Here is a 24,521-nt window from a genome sequence, read left to right as displayed (position 1 = left end):
TCTGAGCGTCTTTGGGAGACACACACAGAGGGATTTCAGCGAGCGCAGGGGCCAGGGGGTGCCCGGGGGCCCCGCCTGTGCCCCGCCCCGGCAGCTGCGGCCGCGGGAACCCCCGGGCACGGCGCCGGGCACAAAGTCCGCCCCGGGGCGGGCCCAGGTCGGCGGATCCGCCCGGGCAGCGCCGGCCCCGCCCGGCCCCGCACCTGCCCCCGGGGCCGCCCCGCCGGAGTCGGGCCGAGCCGCCGCGGAGCTGCTGCCGGAGCGCCCGCCATGGGCGTGGGCTATGGAGGGATGCGCTGCGTCAAGATCCTGCTCTTCATCTTCAACCTGACCTTCTGGGTGAGCGCCGGGCGGAGCGGGGCCGGGCGGGGCCGGGCACCTGCTGCAGGTGCCGGGGGTGCCGGGGGGTGGAACGGGCGCGGCTCCCTCCGGGCAGCCCTGCGGGATCGGCTCCCCGAGCTGACACTGCGCTCCCGGCTTCTGCTGGCTCCTAGGGAAATAAAGCACCGGCTCGGTGTAAGATGACATTGCTGAGCAGAGACGGCATCTGTCTAAACTGATCATTTAAAGTAGCGATCATTTCCCCGGCAACCACGCGGCTGCAGAAGGAAGCTGAGAGAGGTTCCCCCAGTAGAGTGCAGTGAGCAGAACATTTCACAGCATCACGGTGCTTTTTACTAATGTCGTTTCAAATAGGGAGCCAACAGCTGCTACAAGATCATCCTAAGACAAAGAATCACATCACCCCAAGAGATTTAGGGAATGCTGTGTCCATTCTTCCCCCATTGCACCTTTTCAATAGTCTCACAGTTCCACGCAGCTGAATTCACGCTTTCTCTTCTCTCACTTTCCCTCCCTCATGCACTGTTCTCCCTTCAGCTTTCCAGAAAACAATCAGCAATGTTATCTTCTTAAATGTCTTTTTCTTTCCTTCTGATTCACTGGGGTCTTTTTAAAAGAAACCACAAAGTCATCCTGTTCAGCCTCTCTGGACCAAGCAGTTTTGGGCTTTTGTCTCCTTTATGCTTGAAGCACAGTTAAACCAAAGGCTGTTCCCTCGTGGTGACAGCGCTGCGTGCTCCGGGGACACAGTGCTGCTGTGCTCGAGCTGGAGGGGCACTGTGATTGCTGCCCAGCTGCAGCTGCAAGGCAGCAGAAGGACAAAGCTTTGTGTTATTTGTTTCTCAAAAGTGACAAGTACTGTGTTTTGTTATCTGCCTTTTCGCTGAGATGGAAGGAATCATCTCCTCAGCTGGCTGGGACATTCATCCCGAACTGCCAGGGGCACTCCACAGCCTGGAGAGGCCCTGGCAGCCCAAGGCTGGCAGCAGGGAGGTCCCCATGCTGTGACAGGGTGGCAGGGGACCCTCACCCTCTGCTAGGACACATCTGTGAGGAAAGCTGTGATCCCAAGCTCTCCAGCTGTACAACTGCCTGCTCTCTTGGCTTGTGGAGCTGTGCCAATGGATCAAGTGCCAGGGAATGCAGGACAGGTTAGGGGAGCCCTGTGCCAGGCTGGCACCCAGTGGGAAGCAGCAGGTGTTTGTGAGCTTGTCCAGTTTGTGCAGGTGCCACAGGCTGGGGCTCTGGGCCTGGACAGCAGCAGGACACTGTGCCTGGTCCTGAGGGGAGCTGGAGGTGCCTGCAGGACACACAGCTCTGCCCTGAGGGGTGCTGGAGGTGCCTGCAGGACACACAGCTCTGCCCTGAGGAGAGCTGGAAGTGCCTGCAGGACACACACACAGCTCTGCCCTGAGGGGTGCTGGAGTTCTCTGCCAGGACACACACACAGCTCTGCCCTGAGGGGAGCTGGAGCTGCCTGCAGGACACACAGCTCTGCCCTGAGGGGTGCTGGAAGTGCCTGCAGGACACACAGCTCTGCCCTGAGGGGTGCTGGAGCTGCCTGCAGGACACACAGCTCTGCCCTGAGGGATGCTGGAAGTGCCTGCAGGACACACAGCTCTGCCCTGAGGGGTGCTGGGGTTCTCTGCCAGGACACACAGCTCTGCCCTGAGGGGTGCTGAAGGTGCCTGCAGGACACACAGCTCTGCCCTGAGGGGTGCTGGAGTTCTCTGCCTGCAGGACACACAGCTCTGCCCTGAGGGGTGCTGGAGCTGCCTGCAGGACACACAGCTCTGCCCTGAGGGGTGCTGGAGTTCTCTGCCTGCAGGACACACAGCTCTGCCCTGAGGGGTGCTGGAGTTCTCTGCCAGGACACACAGCTCTGCCCTGAGGGGTGCTGGAGTTCTCTGCCTGCAGGACACACAGCTCTGCCTGGCAGGCTGATGATCTGTCTGGCACGTGGTGAGGCTGAAACCTCTGTAGATCTTTTCCCTCAAACAACATGCTGTGACACTCCTTTGTGACCTGGTCTTGTTCACATTAAAGGGAATTTTCCCTTGCACTTGACAGCATCTATCACTGGTTTGTAATTTCTGTGATCCAAGATATCTACCCAGTAACAATCCTTGCACCTCCTAGTTTTGTTGGGGGTCCCCTGCCCCACTCCATTTCTCATGACAATTCAGGCCCAGTTTTGATAATTAAATAACTGACAAGGTTTGAGAGTCTCTAGTAAGTTCAGAAGCACCACTTCACTGAGGAGCTGAAAGAAGAAAGTACATTGCACTGTAATAGGAATTTGTTGTTATCAGAGCCTGGCAAGTGCTGCATGAATTTTCTGACAGTGCAGTTCTGAGCTGTGGGATTTTAAGAAAGCACAAGGTGCCAAGACACGGCTGTGATGCTCTGCAGCCTCTTGTCACTGCAGGCCTGACTGCTGTGTTTGTGTTGCAGCTGGCAGGACTGGCTGTCATTGCCTTCGGGCTGTGGCTGCGCTTTGGTGGGCCCATGGCAGAGTTTGCTACAGACAAAAAGTCCCCGGAACTTTTCTTCATGGGTAAGTGACAGTGCTGGGGGGCAGCAGCCTCCAGCCTTGGCTGCATCCTGGGGCAGGTGACACACCTTGGTCAACAATTTCTGGGCTGACCTACACAAAACTGGATATTCTGGTGCTGTGTGCCATGTGTGTGATGGCTTTTGACCTTTCTCTGATTGACAACCACTTCCTTAGACCTAGCTAATCTCTTCTCCTGGATTTGATCCATCCCCTCATATCCTAAGTGAATTGTGCTAATACTCTCAGAATAGAAGGTAAGACAGGTCAGAGACTCGTGGGGCTCACCAGTATATCCCTCCAGAATTTTGTGTGCAGCTTCCAGCCAACAAAACAAGTGTCCTTTCAGAATGTTCCCAGAACCAGGGCAGCAGCAAAATTCTGCTCAGCAATTCTCCCTGTGGAGGCCTCAGTGGGACCAAAGTGCCAAAGCAAATCCTTCCACAGCTGAAAAGTGATATTACCTGGTGTTCAGTCATCTCAGGAGCTGTTTATCCAACCTGGGCAGGAATCAGCTTGTTCCTGTGCCCACAGAACTGGGATTAGTCACATCTAATTTTAGCATTTAAGATAACTTCTTTCTCCCTGGGATTTCCAGGTGGGTTTTTGGGACCTGTGCTTCATATTTATAGATATCCTTAAATAGCAGCTGTCTGGGACTGCCAGCAACTGCAGCTCTCTGTCATTGGCAGCTGTAACATACCTTTACACCAGAAAAGTTGGATTTTTTTCTGTTTAATACATCACCCTTAGAGATGGACCTAATAAAATCCCATTGGTGCAAACATTTTTGCCATCTACAAATGCTAAGTGTGAGTGAATACCCGGTCCTGCCCTGGCCATCAGGCGACTCTGCCAGGGTGGAAGGACTGGGAGGTGACAGAGGTGTCCTCCAGCAGTTACCTGTCACTCCAGGATTGTGCAGTTGCCTTAAATACCCCAATGCTCTCCGTGGAGGCTTTGACTCAGATCCACCACAGCCCCAGGCCCAGGTTTCTTTAACATCTGCAGCCAGGCTAGAGGCACAGAACTGGCTGTGCAGCCATGGGAATAGATGGGGAGAATGTGATGTCCAGCAGTGTTTCCCTGGGATTTTGTGAGGCTGAATAAAACCATTCAGATGAAAACGTTGTTTGGAACCTGAGGGTTACTGTAAAATACACTGCAGCAGCTCCACAGACACAGAGAGCCAGGAAGTATGATTTACTTTTTCTCTTACATCTGAGCTGCTATGACAGCAGCATATTAGATCACCAACTTCATTTCCAGCTCCACTTTATACCTGCTGAATTCCCTGTGCTGTAGATTGGAATCCTTCCCTGCCTGATCCACTTATGTTTGTCCCAGGAGAGCAAACAAGACAAAAGGATGTTCTGGCCTTCAAAATCAAGTGCTGCTGGGAGGCAGAAACTGCTACATCCTGTGCTGTGAATAAGCACCACAACTCCAGTACAGCCTGGAACACACAGTGTAAACAAGATATTCTTTGGTGCATGTGTATTTAAATCTCCAAAAATGTAGTCTGCTTCTGCCCTGAATAGAAATTACAAAAGTTGTTCAAAGTTGTTAATTTTGGGAAGTCCTGAGGAATGTTCTTGTAAAAATTTCATCAGACACCATGACATTCAGCTTTTAGGCTGCCACGCGTATTTATAGAGCTGCCTGTTGAAATATGTAACTGTGAGAGGAAGTGCTGAGGAACAGGGCACAGAGATTTCAGAATTCTTTTAAACTTGCACTTTGGTCTGAATTCTAAAGCAAAGTTTTGCCCTTTTCTGTAATAGGCACTGAACAGAGCATTCCTGTGAAAGAAAACCAAAGAGTTTTCTGCTGCCTCCCTCCCTCATTACAAACCCTGCTAAATGCTGGGACTCCTGAGCATCTGATGGCACAGCTCAGGCTGTGCTGAGGCTGTCAGCAGCCTGGGGCCAAGGCTGTGGTAAAAGGACAGGGAGAAGTTCAGTTACAGTGGCTTTGCAGCAGACAAAGCTGCATTTGAAGATGATGCTGAAGAGCTTTCTCTCTCAAGGAGATTTCAGCTCGGAGTCCCCCCTGGCAGTTGTGTATTGGGCCTTTCTCAGAGTCTCTGGGACTGTTGTTTATTTGGCTCTGTGTGTTTGCTCTCTAACATGCTTTCTGGGTGGCAGCCAGGGTTTTGCATAGGAATTCTTAATATGGAACACTGTGCAGCACACCAGGAGCAGCTGCCCTGAGGGCTGAAAGAGAAAGAAGATCAGCAGTATGACTTAAAATATCAGCATATAGCTATACATCCAAAAATGATTTCTTTATCTCAGTTCCACTGATGGCTTTTGTGGCTCCTTATGATAACCCAAGGCCCTGGGATCACATCAGCTTTGTGTCAGCTTTGTGCATTGAAACACTCCAGAATCACCATCTCCTGCAAAACAGTTCATTTTCTTTCTTCTAAAGGGCAGCACATTCTGCTCTTTCTGTACCTGGATTGAGCTGCCAGCCGACTCTAACCAGCTTCTCTCTTCTGCTTCCTTGTGATTGTTTTTTTCCTGGATCTGAAATGTTGGGTTAGTGTAAAATAATTGATAATTCTATCCTTGCATTTTCCATTAGGCCAGAGTGAGTCTCCTTAAATAGCCCTGTTCTTTACCAGCAGCCCAGCTGTCTTTTCTGCCCCTGGAATAGTTTGGGCCATGACTTGGCAACCAGGCCTGTTCATCTTTTCCAGCCACTGAGATGTTTTTGTTGGTTGGAGAACAGCTTACAGGCAGCAGTGCTGTGGGCAAGCACATATGTGTTCCTAGCTTTCTGTTGCTTGTGGTTTTGTGTTTGGTGATCCATATTCCCCACTGCAGTTTGCAGTAAAAAACCTACAACAGAAAAGGTTGGAATTGGAACACTTTGACCCACGGGGCCTCCAGACATTTTACCAGACACATCCTACACTGGAGCAGGCTCCTAAAACTGAACATCCTCTCCCTGCAGCTCCCCAGCTCCTGGAGTTCCCTCTACAGTGGGATGTATTTTTATGTTACTCCATTTCACAGTACAGTTTTTGTGCCTGTGCTTCAAGTGATGAAGCAAAACTGTGGCTTCCCTGTTCAGCTGCAGTTCAGCTCTGGTAGAGTTCATAGATCCCTCTCTCAGCTGCACTTGAGAGAGAAAAAATGAAAGAAAACCAGATAATTTCATCAAAGGACAATAGCTGGCAGATACCTTTTTATCTGAGTTGTCTGTGACACTGCACAGATCAAATGGATCTGTGGAATTAAGGGAATTCCCTTGGATTGCTCATCCTTATGGAGACTCCTGTACCAAGACTGGAGAAATTTTTTACTGGGCAGGAAGGTCTGCAAGAGTCAGAAGGAAGTAAGATACTTGTGGGAACCCAGGGTGTCAGCATTGCTGTCTCACAATTAGTTGGTCCTTAATTAATTCCTTGTAGTACTGCTGGTCTTAATTTTAAGAAAAACTGAAGCACAGTAGTACAGACCAAGTGCTGCTGAGTGCAAGTAGAGCACTTGTAAAGCAAAAATTGACATGGGGACTTTTTAAGGATCAGTTTCAGTTCCCCATTCTTCCATCTCTGCTTTCGGTGGACAAAGGGCAACAAGCAGGACAAACTCTGTACTCCTCAGAAATGAAGTGCAGAGGGTCTCATCCCTGCCAACACCAATAAAAGTCAAGTGTGTGTACTCAACAAACCCCCTCAGGAATGGTAACAAAACCTGATGAATGCAAACAAATCAGTCTGGGTGGCTCTTTCAGGGTTGCTCTGGGTTCCTTCTCTCTTTCAGGAGAAGCAACAATTCAGCCCTGAATTGTTGCCTCTCCTGCAGAGCCAGAGCTCACAACCCTCCTATGCTCTGATCTGTTCTCTTTGTTTCAGTCCCCTGATCCAGTCTGTGGTCCAGGCATCCATCAGGGCCAAAACAGCTGTGGACAAAAGTTTTAGGGTGATAGTGGCTTTTTCTTGGGGTCAGTGAGAGCAGGAGTGATGCTGCTGGCTTTGCAAGGTATGTGGATGGAGCGTGCCTCAGGGTATGAAGTCATGTCTGGAGCTGAAGGATATTAGTAGCTTTTCTCCATAGCAGTGGATGCCCATACAAACAGGAGCTGGCTGGAGTTCCATCCATGTGAACTTCACTTCTCTGCTCCTGTGCCTCACTTTGTTCAAGTTCTATTCATGTATTTTGGAGTCAAGCACTATACCCTTAGTCAACAGGATTTTCTCTGCTAAATCCACCACCTCTCAAACTCTACCAGCCTTTAAAATGAGAGCTGTTGGCAAAGCAGCCCCTGTGAAGAGATGTGCAACCACAAGAATAGCATTAAATGATCCTGCCATCATGTATTGGAGAGGCTTTTAGTCTGTACTTAAGACTTTAGCAATGAAATTGTCTTTTTTCCTATCATCTGTGTGCAGCTCTCTTTTTCTGTTGCTCAGGAAGAGTGGTTTAGAGAGAAAAGGCTGATAGTGGCCCTGAGTGGAAAACGGAAGCTGCTCACTGGAAATTCACTTTAAAAATATGACACCACCACTACCACCCCCTGAGAAAACCTTACTAAAAATGAAAGTTGTTCCAAAGTCTTCAGTCTCTGTTGTGGATCACAAAACCTTGCAGCAGTTCCTAAGAGTTAGCATTCCCCCAGACAGAATAAAGGCAAGAATAAAGGCAATTCTAGCCAAACAAGCTAATTTAGCCTAATGTGACAATCTCTCCATCTGCATTGGGGTGATTGCTGTATATTTGCAAGATGCTGAGGTTCAGGAGGGGTTTTGTTCTTTAATCACTTAAGCATGATAATGTACTTAATGCTTTTTGCCCATTAAATTGTCCTCCTGGGTGGCTTCTCCCAGCCAGTCCCACCCCATAGCAGCAGCCAAGCCCACAGTTACCCCATTTCCTTCTCCTCCCTCGAGGCAGCTGGAAGCCCCCCTTGTTCCTGCTCACTGGTGGCAGTGATGTGAGTGCTGAGCCCTGAGCCCCCTCGGGGAGCACCCAGGCTCCAGGAGTCCCTGTTCTGCTCAGGCTGCCCAGGCCCAGCCCAGAGCTCACACAGCAACGCTGGGAGCTCTCTGGAAAGAGCCACCTGCAGGAGGTGCCTGGGGATAAACCTGCCACTGGTGCTGTGGGAGGGAAAAGGGCATCAAGGTGCTTCCCATCCCTGGATGCCCCCAGAACGTGGCTGGTTACATTAATGTGTGACCCCAGAGGGTGCTGAGGCCCTGGCACAGGTGCCCAGAGCAGCTGGGGCTGCCCCTGGATCCCTGGCAGTGCCCAAGGCCAGGCTGGACAGGGCTGGGAGCAGCCTGGGACAGTGGGAGGTGTCCCATGGCAGGGGGCTTGTAGCTGTGATATTTTCTGAAAAATCCTTTCCTTAGGTCGTTTTCTCCTGAGAAGCTGAGAGGTCTCAGGAACAAAATGTACCCAATGGTTATCTGCTGCTGTGGAATGCAACAGGTGCATCTGGGATTGGGCTCATGGGGTTGTTTCTAATTAATGACCAATCACAGCCCAGCTGGCTCAGACTCTCTGTCCAAGACACAAGCCTTTGTTATCATTCCTTCTTGTTCTATTCTTAGCCAGCCTTCTGATGAAATCCTTTCTTCTATTCTTTGAGTATAGTTTTAATGTAATATATATCATAAAATAATAAATCAGCCTTCTGAAACATGGAGTCAGATCCTCGTCTCTTCCCTCATCCTGGGACCCCTGTGAACGGTCACAGGGGCTGGAACTCCCTCATTTTTAGGGACCCTTCCAACCCAAACCATTCCATGATTCCTCTTGGAGCAGCACCTCACACTCCAGGGTTGCTCAGGTTCCTTTTTCACACAGAGTCTCTTTAAGGGAGCTCTACATGCTCTGAAGCAGTTCCTACATAACAAGCAAACCAGTATAGCCCATTACAACTCCTGTAAGGGAAATGTCCTGTGCAGTGTTTTGCTCTGACAGAGCTGTAAATACATTTGGATTGTCCACTTTGAAGCCATTGAGAGGAAAGTGTTTTGTCTGCTGGAAAAAAACAAAACAAAACAAACCAGCAACCAAAAAGCCCTCAGGCTCCTTTTTGGGGCTTGTAAGATCAAAAACATCTTCAGGAGGGTTTGGATTGAGCTGGCTCATGCACACACAGGATTATCCAGAGTGTCCTAATCTAGAGAGGATTGCAGAGAATGACAAGAGGATTTCAGAATACCAAATGACTGAGTGTTACAAAGGCAGAGGAAATACAGTGACAACAAAGTGATGCAAGTGGTAACAGATAATGTAAGCAGTACAAACACTGCCAGACTTTAAATTAGCTACAACCACACAGGAACATGATCTTAGACTCACTATCAGTTGCTCTTGACTTCAAAGTGATTTGCTTACTGCAGCCAAGCAGGCATATAAATGTCAGGAAATTTGAAGAAAGAAAATAGGAATCCAGTTGAAAAATCTTAATATCATTGTGTACATTTGCAGTGCACTCCTGAACACTCTGTGGTTCTAGTCAAAAAGGTTCTAGTCAAAAGTGAAAGTAGAAAAAGCACCAAGACATTTGACCATGTGCTTCTGACCACAGTGTGCACTCTGAACAGCTCCCATGTGAGGAAGGTTTCCCACACTATTCACATCAGTAAATGGCAGAATCCATTGCCATGGGGGCCTGTGAAGAGCAGCCAGGGCAGGACAGCTCCAGCTGGCACAGGTGTGCAGTGACACTGAGTTCAGAGCAGTCTGTGGGGGTGGCAGAGCCTTTGGGAACAGCTTTGGGAACAGCTTTGGGAACACACTGCCTCCAGTGAATCTGGGCCATAATTATTTAGGGTTCATGTGAGCAAGATATGTAACAAGGGCTGGTGTTCTGTGGGAAAGGGAGGAACTGGACTGGGATGTTACATTACAGTGAGGCTGCTTTTAAATTGAAATTCAGGATTTGTGCATCAGCAGTAGCCTCCACACTGGCTGGTGCCTCTAATGGTTCCAGGAAGATTAACCACAGAATCTCTGCTGAATTCACACCAGACACTTAATCAGATAAATCCATTATGCGCAAATTAAGGGTATGTTCCACTTCTCCAGAAATTCATGTCACTTTAGAGGCCTCAGCAGCTTTTCTCCAGTTCTGTAAATGTCTTTTATAAATAAATATACAATGGAAATTTCTAGTAACAAGCCTGTTTCAGGAGCTGGGTTTGGTGCCACACACACAACCGTCCCTGTCTGGGTGGTTTTTTTTTCCAACTCCTACGTGTGTTTCTCATATTTTCCAGGAGTGTGTCTGTGCTAGAAGTTCCTTGGTGCTCTCCTAAGGGCTGGAGAGCCTCAGTCCTTCTGTGGAGGGGGACATCTGCCTCTGGGGCTGCAAGGAACACACAACCCCAGGAAAATCCCTTCAAGCCCTGTCTGGGTCCCAGGCTCTGCTGTTGCTGCTGCTGGGTCCCTCACCCCCAGAACAGAGCTGCTTGTTCTCTCTGTGGAGTTGGAACAGTTGGGGGTTTGTTCAGTGTTATTTACTCAGCCCAAAAGAGAGGGAAAAAAAAAAGGAGAATTATTTCAAATGGAAAGTGCCCATAGCAGCCAGGTAAACAAGAAAGCCATGTGAAATAAAGCCAGACAGAGACAGGGTGTGTTTGTCTGCTCCTGCTCTTTGGCAGGGATTTGTGCCTCAAACCTTCAGTAAGACTTGGGGAAAAACAAACAAACAAACAAAAGTATGTCTGGGAGTGGGTTCTCTTCCAGAGTCTGAAATTACATCTCTTCCAGCCCAGGCTGATCCTTCCCTCACTCTTGATATGCATAAAAATATATTGCAGCCAGTAGCTATAAAATTCCATCCTTCTCTTCCATCTGGTCTAAAGAGATGGAATTCTCTAGCATTGCCAATCACAGAGGGTTTGTACACTCAGAAACAACACACAGGATCCCTTGCTCCTTTTGAAGGTGCTTTTTCAGACTTGCAGCTCTCCTGTCCCCAAGTGCAGCCCACCAAGGGCTGTGTCCTTATCTCCAGAGGAGACAATGTCTTAGGGAAGAGCTGAGTGCCACGAGCACTGAGGCTGATCCAGAGATCTGCTGACCTGTGCATTTGCCATTCTTCACTACTGGGAGCCACAGGGTGCTCTGACACTGCCAGATAACATTTGAATTCCCCTTGTAATTGCAAAGCAGAGTCTGCTAGAAAATGGGAATCCCTCCTGTTGGAATTTTCACAGGGAATACCCCCATTTGACAATTTCCTTTCAGGAAAGAATGATTTTCCCCATGGGATGAATCAAAAAAATCAAATATACAGAAAAGCTGCTGCTTTATGACTTTCCAAATTTGTCTTTGCAAAATACAACAATTGCAGAGGAAGGGGGTTCTCCTCTAGCACACACTACATTACAGCCAGAAGGGAAATCAGTTCATCAGGTGTTCTCTCACTTGACTCACTGCTAAAAGAAGAAGTCTTCATTTCTCTCCACAGCTATAAAAAACTGGAAGGGGAAGGGGGGGGGGGGGGTCAGCACAGCAAAAAAACCCAAACCAACCACACCCCAAAACCTCAATATTTCCTCATTAAAAAAAATATTAAGAGAATAGGCTCTGTTCAAAAATCCCCAGTTCTGTGACACGTTGTTTTTCATCCTCTTGTGGTTATAAAGAAGCCCCTATTTCCTCCAGAACCCCCTTGCTGCCTAAATCAACCAATTTTCTGTCAGATTTGCACATGGATTTTTAATCTTTGGAATGTGCCTCTTCACCCCTTTGCATTCAGGGGTTGCCAGTGACCTGTTTGTGGGTCCTAAAAGCAGGTGGAGTAAATATTCCAATATTCTGCAATCACAGATGGCAGAGCTCTGTCTCTGGGGCCAGTGTGGCTGCCACAGCAGCGTTCCTGCTCTCTGCATTCCCTGCTCTCAGTTTAGGTGCCAGCCCTCTCTCCTCTCCATGAGCACACACAGACCAAAGAGCAGAATTGCAGGAAATCAACAGAGGCAACAAGAGGTGAGAGGAAAAAAATTCACAAAGGCCACAAACCTTTGCTTCCTTTCCACCTTGTACATTTTTCCTTCTGCTGCACAAAAAGCTGCAGCTGGAGAGTCTTCTCATCATTTTCCACTCACCTAAACAAGCTCTCTATCCTGACCTGACTCACACACTTCTTTTTGCCATGTTGAGCTGCATGGTGAATTTTTTCTGTCAGTTTGTAGCTCTCAAACCTGTTCCATTTTGTGGCTATAAAGTGACTTTTTTTGTTTCCCTGCTGTGCTGTAGATGCCAAGCTGGAGGCCATGCCAAGGCTTTGTACTTTACAATGGAAGTGCTGATGAATAGAAGCTGATTAAGGCTTTCCATCCTGCTTTTTAGGAAGGGATGGGTTTTAGTGAAGCTGAGCTACTTCTGACACTGGATACTATTGCAAGGCAAGGTGTGATATTAACCACTAAAAGGCTGGATTTGCACTGCTGGCCCTGACAGCTCTAAAGCTTGATGGCTTTAGGTAAGGCTGGGATTCCAAGGGCTGTGTGCCAGACATTGCCACTCTTTGCTTTTTTTTGTTTGTTTGTTTTCTCTCTGGAGAGTCTCACTTTAAATTTAGGTCTGTTCTTATCAAGAATTTGAGGTGAACATGCCTACATGGCTGTTTACAGCCCTCTAGGAAAAGAATTACCAGATCCTTTTTACATACTCACACTATCCAGGATATTTGTGCATCTACAGATTTGATACTTTTACAAACTGGTTTAAACACAGAAGAGCAAAGAAAATTAAGTCTGTGAACAAAACTGATCAAACTAAGAAATGTTCAAAATCTACCCAAAAATATTGTTAAAACCAAATGAGGTTAGATGTTGGTGCCAAGAAATTGATATATTTTATTTAATAGTAAAAGAGGCAAAGAGAAAGAAAGAGAAAAGAAAGAAATAAAAGAAAAAGAAAAAGAAAAAGAAAAAGAAAAAGAAAAAGAAAAAAAAAGAAAAAGGGAGAACACAGAGGGAGAGAGTGACAGGGGTTAGGTGGGGCCTCAGTCAGGATGTGGTGGTCTTCTCTGCAGCTTTTGTAATACAGTTTTGCTACAAGAGGCAAAAGTCCTTCCTGAAGATGTTTAAGCCATAAATTAAAACTTTTCAATCTCTGGCAGACATCTTTCCTGGAAGTCATCTTCCACTGAGCATCCCTGGATGTGGGTGCTGGGAAAACTCTCAGTGCAAGCTGAGAAGTAACTTGGCCCCTTTAACTTTTTTCAAGCTTCTCTTCATGTGTCTCATGGAATATTCAGAATTGGAAGGGATCCACAAGGATCAACCAAGGCCAAGTCCTGGCCTCAGGACAACCCCAAAATCACAAGTTTATTCCTGTGTGAAAGATTACATGTGTGTATATATAGTAGAAAAGTAAAAATATCATTATTTTTGTGGAAATTTTAAGTGTCAACATTATTTTCCATCTAGAAATAGCTGGGTATCACCAAGTGGCAGTCCCAGGCTGAGAAAGGACCAAGTGGGATGAAGTCTCCTGAGCAGAAGATGGAAGAAGGTGGATTTTAACTCCTGGCTGGCTCAGCCTGGGGCTCAGCTTTGTTTAGTGAGTGTTGTGAGTTCTTCCTGTAACACGCCTTAAAAGGGAAGTTCTCACCGAGGTAGTGGTTTAGCTCTGAGTCATTCGAGTGAAATGCTCAGGCTGTTTCTCTGACAAATGCAAATCCAAATTCCTGAAAGTGGTCTCACCCCCAGACTCACTGAGCTTTGTCTTTCCTAGCTGCAAATAACAAAAAGAAATGGGAAGACTTCTTTCCTGTGTCCTTACTCAAATTTATCTTTGCTAAGTGGCCTGATAAGTACAGGGAGGGAGTAGGGAGGGACACACTGAGTATGTCCAGGAAACATCTTTGTAATGACACTGTGTTTGTTACCATGGAGATCCCAGGAAATGGCAGTGTTGGTGTTTGGCTGGTGAGCACCAGGTTCTGCACCTGAGCGAGGGTTTTTTGTCTTTTCCAATTCATCTTCCACCAGGGCTGGCTGACCTTTCTCCCCTGAGCCATAAATATCTTTGTACTCCAGTAAAAACCAGTGCTGTGCATCTGTGTACAGGTACCAGACTGAGGAATGCTCAGCCCCAGGAAGTCCCAGGTGGCTGAGTATTAAAAATCCAGAAAACATGGAATAAGAACTGCCAACACAGGCAGCAAGCAGCATCTCCCCAGCACCGTGTATATTACAATTAGTAGGGCAAAGCCAAATTCCTTCTTTTATTGCTGCTTATCAGAATGTAGCTCTCAGCAGGAACTGGGGCAGGAGGAGGGAGGGGAGGACAAGGATCACAGTAACTGGGATAGACACAGAGACTGAAGGCTGATGTGGCAGTGAATGGGCAGCAGGCAGGTGTTGGCTTTCCCAAGCAGGCTGCACCAGTGAGGCAGAGGAGCTGCATGGAAGCTCTGCACTCAAACACTGACTGCTTTTACATTTTCCTAGCAATTGCAGACTGTCATCTGTAGGATTTTCTATTCCAGGTCACACAAGGCCTGCTAACAGCAAATGCCAGCAGCTGTGCTAACCCTGGGTCAGATTTTGTATTAATGTTTACAGTGGTAACTGAGCAGACTAAAGGCTCTCAGTGGAAGCTTGGGCAGTCCCGGCTGGGAGCAAGGCTCACTGTGCCCTCTAGTGCACTCTGCCTGCAGCTCCCCTGTCCCTCACCAGAAGGACATGAGGAGAATGAAGATAAAGCTCTTTTCCCCAGCAGTGGCTCAGCATGGCAGATTTCTGCACATCCTGCACAGGACAAGGACTGGAATTACACCAATGGTGCCAGAGCCAAGGCACAGCCCCGTGGTTGTGCTCCGGTGGGAGCTGACCCCCACAGGAACCCGAGTGTTGCCTAAACACAGATCAAAAACTTTACATTCACAAGTGAGGAAAGAAAAACTCTGAACTCTGATTTCCTTTTATCCTAGATAAAGCCCATACAAAAAAAAAAAAAACAAAAAAAAAAACAAAAAAAAAAAAAAAAAAACAAAAAAAAAAACCAAAACCAAAACACCTGTTGAATAAGAGTATTTCTAGGTGCATGGGGCTATGCTGCCATCTCCCATGTTCCTTTCAGTTCCCCCACTACATCACATGTCCAGCCCCAGCTTTCCCAGGAATAAGCTCTCTGGCAAAGCTGGGCTTTTTTTGCCTTACATTGCTTATTGCAGAGGTGTAAGGGGGTCCTGGGTGGTGTGGGGTTTGTTCTTTCTGCACTGAACTGTCCCTGGGACAGCAAACTGGGAAGGTGAAAATCACAGATTCTTATCACAGAATATTCTCAGTTGGAAGGGATGGACCAACAAGGATCATCAGGTCCAACTCCTAAGTGAATGGCCCATCCAGGAATGAAACCTGCAAAGTTGGTGTTTTTAGCACCATGCTCTAACCAACTGAGCTAATCTCAAATTGTCTTATTTAATTCTCCAAGAATTCTGAAGAAAGTATTGCTCTCCTCCTGTGGTCAGAGAACCTTTTCTGTGTAACCAGTTTTGTGAGAGTCAGAGACTTTGCTATACCTGTAAATGTGTGGGGCTGATGAGATAGGTAGCAGACTTTGGGGACAGAAACCCTCTGAAATGGTTGCTGGCTCTGCTTTCCACAGGACTCTATGTACTGGTGGGAGCAGGGGCCATCATGTCAGCAGTTGGATTTTTCGGGTGCTGTGGAGCAGCGCGGGAGTCCCAGTGCTTAATTGGAACTGTGAGTAAAAGGTTTCCAGGGCCTGGGCTCTGCATCCATTTGAAACCATCCAAAGCATTCAGTGCTTGGTGTCATTAATGCAAAGATCTTTACAGTCCAACACCTGAAAGGTCTTATGGCCTTTTATTGGCTATTCCAGTGTCTCTGGAGTCAGCAGCCACCATGCTACTGCAGAGGTGCCCTTGCTTGTCCCTTGTGATGTATTCCCTGGAATTATTCTCTGATTTTCATGAAGCTCCCTCTGAGCCACATCTTTGTCATTTCCCCTTGGTTTGAATGTGACAAGGAATCTGCCTTGGCAGCCCTGTGCAGAGCCCCCTCAGAGCTCTGGTTCAGGATGGGCAGTTGGGGCCTGGGGAGGACGAGGGCTGGCTGGCAGCCCCCATGAACAAGCCACACTCATGTGAGATTTTCTCCTTCCTCTGCAGTTCTTTGCTTGCCTGTTGGTGATATTTGCAGGTGAGGTCACTGCTGGAGTATTTGCCTTCATAGGCAAGAAAGTGGTAAGTAGCAAACAGCCTCTGATGTAATGATGGGGTAGTTATGGATTCCAGTGCCCACTGACCTGGCTCTTCCATAGGAAAACTTTCCAGGAGACTTTTCCCTGCAAGACTCTCTGGCATTCTTACCTGGAGCCAATGACATCTTGTGTTATCAGGATGAAGTTTTTGCCTCCTCTCTTCAAGAAAAAGTGGAGGTGTGGTTCAGCCTTGAAGGAACATCAAGGGGGGCTGTATGAAAAGAGGGCATTGCCTGGGAGAAGGGCAAACAAACTTAGGCACTGAACTTCCCCAACTCAGAGTGCTTAACCAAAACACAGAACAGAGCCTGTGAACACTCTGAGCCTCTGAATCCCACCAGGCCACAAACCCTCCTGGCTTTTGAGTCACCATTCCTGTTTACCAGGCACAACTTTTTGCCCTGGAGGTTGAGGACACAAGGTGAAAGTCTTGGATGGGGGATAAGACTGATTTGTAACTCACTGAAAGTCTGATTTCTGCAGGCAATACAGGAAGCCCAGAAAATCTATGAAGATGCTTATGAGGACTACATGAAAAACCCAGTGGGGAAGGTCAACAGTACCATCTATCGCTACCACGTGGCTGTGAGTACTGCTCCCCTCAACACCTCCCTCCACTGCTCCACTCTCACACTGCCCTTTAGAATCCAGAATTTCTCCCTCTCAGGTGTGGCAAAATAGAACTGAATTTGCTTCAAATCCAATCAGAGGCTCACAACCTGAGAGTTTCCTGAGGGCTCTGTCAGAATTCTGGTTTCTGGATCTCTACATTTGAAAGTGCAATTAGCCAGACTTTGAAATTGCTGATGCTTCTGGTCTTTGTGTGCAGAAGAAATGACTGTTATGGCCCTTTTGGATATTGAAATCCACAAGTAAATACTTGCAAATGCAGAGAGAGGGAGAGAGAAATGTCTGCATTCCTCTGCATCTGTCAGAGAAAACGTGACCTGTGTCCCAGGACCTACAGTGTGGCTGAACTAAGTCAGTGAAAGACCACACATGTGTGACACAGTTCAGGCCACCCAAAAAGTGAATGTCTGAATCAGAGTTACAACCTGTGACTTCTTTAATCCTGTTTGTGTCCATCCTGGATCTACACTGTCTCCCATGGAGAGCAAGCCCAAGCTTTGCTGCTCCTTACAGCAATTCCCACGTTCTTTAGAACAAACATTTCACAACCTCAGACCCTTTTGTCCTTCTCCCATAGCTCTTATTTCTGACCCAAAGAGGAATTCCAAGCATTTTGTGGGAGATAGGCAAACAGGAAAAACAAACCCTCTGAAACTCTGATTTATTACTGTCTCCAAACCCAGCACGATGTTGTGTCAAAAATAAAATTCCAGCATTCTCTGCTGTACTTTTTGTGCATTGCCCATAATTCTGCATGTGATATTTGAACTTTCTGCATTCTCCCTTTAACTCCTGTTTTCTTGTAAGCCAGAGATCTGCTTTTCCCAAATCCACTTGTTTGCTTTGTTATGAAATACTGCAATAAAAATCTCCTCTGGTCATTGTTGTTAATACAAATGTGGCTGTTTGCTGTGGCCTCACACAATTGAAATTAATTTTTGAGAATTTTGTCCCACGCAGTTGGAACTCTACCAGAAGCAGCAGTTTAAATATAGAGAATAAGGTGATTATTTGATCTGTACAGATTCTTTTTTTAAATTTATTTATTGTCTCACTTTCAGTATGAAAATGTGTCTCTAAACCAGGACAAAGTAACAACTGATTTTCATTATGGATCAGTCTGTGGTTTCCCCTCTTTGATCCTCCATCTCTCTCTCATTCAGCTCCAGTGCTGTGGTAAAGGTGGTGTGGAACAACCAACAGGATTACCCTGTCCAGAGAACATCCAGCTGCCAAAGGCAAGTATCCTCTGTCCTGCTTGTTCTAATCACTTCTTCAAGTCAGGTCTTTAGTAAAATTGGAGACATTCTATAAGTAAAAGAAAGGAAGAAGTTCTTTTTACCTTGCAAATTCCAGCATGAAATTCCTTATGGAAGGGAGCAGAGTGGTGGCAGAATTAAGCTGGAGGTCATATTGCCCTCAGTCATGACACCTCTTTGTGGCATCCCATGGTAGCCAAGACAATATTGCACCATCTGAAAGGAAAAGGGAAAAGGAGGGAACAGAACAGGATCCCAAATTCCCCATGGAGGCTGGACTTTAGCAAGTGCCCACCTGAGTCATGCATGGAGCCTCCTGACTAGAAACTTCATTGGTGTCAAGAAAGATATTTCTGTAATTTCTGTCTTTTCTGGAATCTGCTTGTGAGTTCAATGTCAAAATGAAGCACCAAACCTCCTGATTTAGCATGGCCTGTTATATAAAGGAGTTTAAATTTAGGGAGAAAACTGAGTGTAAGAAAATGACTTGCATGTGTCAGCCTCTCCAGGCAAGAGGTACAGATGCCTCACCAGGAAAGGGAAGATGCTGGGAAAATTATCCAGCAAAACCCAAGGTTTAGATGCAGGAATTAGGATGGTGACTGCACTAATATTTTTGGGTTTATCCATTGCTTAGTGAGAACAGTTGATAGAATTGATTGAAATATAGATTTCCAGACATAAAAAAAGATTTTGTTTTTAACAGAACTGCCTGGCTGAAATTCAGAATGTAATTGATACTCAGCTGCGCTTAGTTGGAATTGTTGGAATTGCAATTGCTAGCATCACAGTGAGTAAATCCATTGCTCCAATCTTCCTTGAGCCCAGTACCCTGCCCCTTACTCAAAGATTTGTGGAAGGTGTTTTGCAGCAGCTGGTGAGATTCCTCAATTCTTCTTGCTTCCAGTGTGTCTTCTCCCTGGGAATTGCCCCCATCAGTGCAAGCAGAGCTGTGTGACTGTGCTTTTCAAGTTCATTTGGTGTCTTTAGACAGGGTCCAAAGTGATGGTAATCTTCTTTTGTTCTAAGAGCAGGAGAGCAGAGTGCACATGAACCAAATGGAAAAGCAAAACCAATCGAAAAGCTGTAGCAGCATTTACTGTATTCCAAAAGAACTGCAGTCTGATGCTTTCAATCCTTTAGGATACATTCCTTAGTTTTCATGAGGAATAGAGAGTACCCACAGAGCTGTGACCAATAGATGTCACCCTGTCCCAAGAACACAGCAGGGCTGGCAGGCTGGGGCCCTCCAGGCTTTAGTCTGGGCCATGACTTCGTTCAGACTCAGACACAGCAGCATGAGGAGCCACAGTATTAGTAAAGAAACACTCCCTTAGCTGCTGGGAAGAGCAGGACATTCACAGTGGACACTGAAAAGCAGCTGAAGGGTTTCTGCAGGTAACAGAAATCATGCTGTGCATATGGAACAGTCCTGGGGTTTGTATGAGACAGGAAGGGACTCAAAAATACAGTGGGGGTGGGACAGAGATCAGGAACATCAAGGACACACCAGAACTGAGATCATCTCCCCTTGGATCCCCACCTCAGACACAGCAAAGGTCCTGAAGTGACCACAACCTCTTCAGCAGCAGAAATGCACCTGCACCTTTGTCTGTGCTTGTTTCTGCCACTTGCTGGGCTGTGAGAGCTCAGCTGTGCCCATCCTTAGGGCCATGAACCCAGTGCTTTAAGTGCCCATCTCACACCCCAAGCAGTGCAGGCTCAGGAGGCAGCTGCTTTGGGGAACTGAGCTGTGGCCAGAAAGCAGAGCTCTGCCAACACCCACTGTTCTCTGCTTTTGTCATTCCCTCTGCTGACCAAGTTCCCTGACACGAGCTGGGGTTTAGATTTAAGGCACAGTCTTGCTCTTGAGCACAGGAACTACTCAGAGCTCAGCACCAGCTCTGGGGGCTCTGCAATCACCCTCTGCTCTTACTCTTATGTCCTACTCCATGTAAAAGCATTCTGAAACTCAGAACACTCCAGTGAAATACCAGGATACCACCAATATTATTCTCACCAGTTATTATGTGACTTACATTGATGATAGTAACATTAATATTTGGGGCAGTTGTGCTTGGCTGGACATTTAGAACAAAGTACAGTGAAACCAGTGTGAGCTGATAAAATCAGTGCAACCTCCTCCATGTTCACTGTCTGATGTGTTGGGGTTTGTAGATGGAAGCAGTCACTACTCTGCCATAGGGACCTTCAGATTGTCTGAGATGCAAATTGTTTTATAACTGTTTTGTAAGTGGATCCCTAAATCACATCCCTTCTCTTCTAGATCTTTGGCATGATATTCAGCATGGTTCTGTGCTGTACCATCCGTAACATGAGAGAAATGATCTAAAACTGTCACTGCACAACTGTGCCCCAGGAGTTCCAGACTAAGCTTACAAGAAGTGCTCTTCTACCCAATTTAATAATTGTAATGCATTTTAATCAGTGTTTTAACATACTGAGAGGAAAATATCCCGTTAGGTGATCAGGTGAATTGTATTAGTTACAGTAAAACTGAAGTGAACAAAACAAGGGGTTTAAAATGTCCTTTTTAATGAAAAAAGAGCAAAGGTGCATCTAAGACTAATTTGATTTTTAATGTTTGTATATGTGCAATTAAGAGTTTACACATGTATAGACTTTGTGTAAGCATTTGCATGTGTCTCCTTACAAACAGCTCTGGATGTGAGCAGGTCCCTGGATGTGCAGTGCCTGTCCAGGTGAATATCTGCAGGTGGAACACGTTGTGTGTGCACATCCTTCAGGGACCAGTGCTCAGAGCCCTCTCACACTGAGCCTCTGCTTGCCAAGAATTAGCAGAGGCACAAATGCCATTGTAAAAAGACCTATGATCCATTTTGTGACTTTATTTTCCAAAGCCCAAACAGAGCAGAACTAATAAAATTGTACTTTATTTAAAAAAAAAAAAAACCCAATTAATGCCTAAGGGTCTGCTCCAGCAAACTTAAAGAGTGGACCCACTGACTTCACTGTCATGCAGAGACTGGGTATTTATTTTTTGTAGGACTGGACCCTTCATGCAAATGCAGAAAGCTCTGGGGGAGAAAACACATCCAAGGAAATCCAGGCTATAGGAAGAGGGGGAAAGGGGTGGGAAGCTGGCAAGACCAGGCAGTCATTTGGGACCAACTGCAGTGCAGAGTGTGCTTAAGCTTCCCAAGCTAGGCTGAGATAGACCAAAAATCCCAGCTGTGAGTTCAAGGGGCCACTAAAATCAACATTCAGCAGCCTCTTTATCCCAAAAGCCTCACTGTGGCTACAAACTGGTGCAGGAGTGGAGCCTAGGTCCAGAAAAGCAGCCCCTTTGTCAGATCTCTCAGAATCTAACTGGCCTGTGGAAGCCAAACCAAGAGTGAAAGTGGTCAGAGAATGACCCACAGCACTTTAATATCCTCAGTTTCTGCTTCTGTGACTATCACAGCTTCCACGGGGCTCTTACCTCAACCTCTCGCCCCCTCCTGGGGGCAGAAGGCAGGAAAGAAAGATGGGACATTTTTACAGAGCCATGCAGGAAGTTTTCTTACTGGCACCTTTAGATTGCATAGTTATAAATTAGATTGTCAGGAATAAAAATTACACTGTGTGCTTGAAATACCTCAGGGCTTGCGTTTACATTGGTTTTTTCTATATTTTAATTTTTCTATTTGTCATATTTATTCATAAGAGAATGTTCCTTTTGAACCAGCCTAGAAGGGAGAAAGGTTGTCCCCAGAAAAAAAGGCTCAGGATCTCTTAATTTTTGGCTTACTCAAGGTAATTCACAGTTTCAGAGAACAGCTTTTTGCTAACTCTACCCCCATGGCAGCAGGTCTGGTGATCACCAGTTCAGATTCCTGATGCACTTGTTCCATACATTGGGGAGAAGTTCAGTTAAACTACACATTCCAATAGACCTTTGTCCAAGAGGCCTTGGAATTTCCAAGTCATGGGCTCCTTGTTCTACTGAAACACAGTGGAACAAAATGGGATTTCAGGAAATATGTTCTGTGTTGTGTGGGATATACCACCCTTTTATCTATTTTTAATCTCTTATTCCCCAAAGAAACTCAAACTCAAACTCCCATCGGTTTTCTGTCACTCCAGGACTTGGGGTAGTGCTGCTGCTGCAAGTCTCTGGTTTAGTTGTCACATCTTGCTGTCTCTTACATGGATTTCTCTTTTCCAATCATCCAACCACGAGCTGTGGCACTGCACTAAGAGCTGGGCATGGCAGGCACTGCTGACTGAGCTGTGTCTAGGCTGAGCTTTAGGCTGAGCTTTAGGCTGGCAGGGACACATGAAATCACACACCAGAAAAAAGTGAGGCTTAGGTCACTCTGTCACAGCTGATTAGCAATGGATGTTAATTAGAAACAGGGCCTGGGACCTCATTCTGCAAGAAGCAGCACAGGAAACAGGGCCCTGATCTGCTGCCTGTTCCCAAGAGAGCAGTGGCAGCAAATCCATGAGGGTCTCAAGCTGAACCTTAGCAATCAGCTTAACACAGCAGCCAGCAAAGCAATCTCCTGGCTCCAGGTGTACCTGAGACTGTCCCTACAGTGGTTGTGCTCTGAAGAGATGATGGGGTAGTGCCCAGCTGGGGTGTGTTGTCCCAAGGTAGTACTGGAATTGTGGAGTGTCATTTTTGCCACTCAGGACAAGCCAGCTTTCCAGGAAAATCAGTAAAAATAGCACCAGAGCCAGTGGTTCAGGTTCCAAGACTGTTGTCCTACAGGGATAGAAACTGACTGCAAATAAAGCCATTTCCTTGTGTTACATTCCCCCTCATAATACAATGTTCTGTTCATTTTAAACACATCTATACATTCCTCAAAGTTGTAGCACCAGAATGTAATGACAGGACCAGAGTTTATCTTTTTATTTATTATTTCTTGAGTAAGATTTCTTGGAAGATGCCCACTCCTGCTTGGAGATGCACTGAATGCCAAGGCAGCTTGCAGAACCTGCTGTTGCTTCCCCAGCCCTCCACTCCCCCAGAAGTACAAAACCACCCGAGTGCCTTAGGAAAACAAGAAAAAGTGGCAGAAAAAAACCTTCTATAAATTCAGACTCGAGCCACCAAACTTTCTGCTGAAGTGTTTTGGGTTTGTGATTTGTTTTTTTCTTCCTCTAAAGAAAGCATTAATTTTCTGAGCATTCCTGCATAAGCTCTAGGGTTGCAGTTATTTAGGTTTAGGGGATACTTGCACTGCATACCAGGAACAGGACAATACCTGTTAGTGGTTTAGTTCTCTAAGTTATTGATATAAATTAAGCTGGAAATCAACATGTTATTCATATACTAGTGCCTTTAACAGAATCCAGGGATAAAGGTCTTTTGTAGTTTCCTGCTGTTGTGAGGTGCTTAATATAATTGCAGTTTTCTCTGCATCTTAGTAACTGAAGGTATTTTTTCAGTTACTGCCACAAAAGGCAGCAAAAATACCCATTTATCCTGTCCCTTGCACCTGTGTCAGAGGAAAGTGACAAAAGATCAGATCTCTCCAGGTGATAGAATTTTGAAAGCACATCACACACATTTTCTTGTTCTCCTGTCCGTTTGTTCTAGAGCATAAAGATGTAAGTTGTTGATGCCCTTACAGTGTCTCTAAACATCCTGATTCACATCTCCCTTGTCTAATTTTTCTAAGTTACTGATTTCAGTGGGAGCTTCCTTTGTCACAGGGAAACCTCAGCCAGTTTTGGTACCTCTCAGAAATCACAGAGCAGCTGATGAAGCTCAGCCCTGTGACTTCCCTACAATGAAGAGTAGTGTTTCACTTGTCTTGATACTGATAGTTTTATAACAAAACACGTGTCATGTGTCTTGAAAAAGAAATTGAGTTGTCTTAAGCCCTCAAATGCTGTATTGCACAGCCTTTGCAGGCTATGGATTAACAGCATCAGATGCTGTTCATAGAAAAATGTACATAAATAAAGCTTTTCAATCTTTTTCCTCTCTATTGGTGCTCCAGCCACGAGGTTCTCCAAAACACTAACCACTTCCTGCATAATGTGTATGGCACAGCATAAATTCTGATTTTGGACAGAACTGGCATTTTGGTTCATGCTGCCAAGTCTGTGGCAGAATTACCTCTTGCTTTGAAAGAAAACAAACTTAACTCTGTGGCTGAAATTAGCTTTCACTTCCCTATGATGTGTTCCGAAGTGGCGTTTTATCGGCTATGTGTCTTGAATTTGAAACAACTTCCTAATAAAAATAACCTGGAATAAACGACTCCCGGAGAGAACTCGATCCGCGCGGCCAGAGCCCCCCCCGGCCCTGAGGGCACCGCGGGGCTGCCCCCGCCTCACCTGCAGCATCCAGGACACCGGCTGGGCTCCAGGAGACGGAGCAGCCCTCGGCCAGCGAGGCAGGCAGGGCCCCGGACTGGGGACCGGGACTGGGATTAGGATTGGGACTGGGATTAGGATAGGGACTGGGATTAGGATCGGGATCAGGACCGGGACTCGCCGCGATCCAAACCCGGCACCGCCGGAATTCCCCTCAGGGACCCGCATGCC

General features: G+C 46.6%; 1 protein-coding gene across 1 annotated transcript; it reads left to right on the top strand.

The window, feature by feature from the left end:
- The first annotated feature begins 56 nt into the window (after window positions 1-56).
- Window positions 57-24,235, top strand: TSPAN2 (tetraspanin 2). Its single transcript, XM_054648693.2, has 8 exons — window positions 57-339; window positions 2,797-2,899; window positions 15,487-15,584; window positions 16,013-16,087; window positions 16,588-16,689; window positions 17,898-17,972; window positions 18,700-18,783; window positions 20,281-24,235. The coding sequence occupies exons 1-8, from the start codon at window positions 271-273 to the stop codon at window positions 20,344-20,346; spliced, it is 672 nt and encodes a 223-aa protein (XP_054504668.1). The 5' UTR covers window positions 57-270; the 3' UTR covers window positions 20,347-24,235.
- Window positions 24,236-24,521: the final 286 nt, after the last annotated feature.

Source organism: Agelaius phoeniceus, chromosome 25 (assembly GCF_051311805.1).
Source record: "Agelaius phoeniceus isolate bAgePho1 chromosome 25, bAgePho1.hap1, whole genome shotgun sequence".
Taxonomy (NCBI): Eukaryota; Metazoa; Chordata; class Aves; order Passeriformes; family Icteridae; genus Agelaius; species Agelaius phoeniceus.
This window is presented reverse-complemented; position numbering and strand designations above follow the sequence as displayed.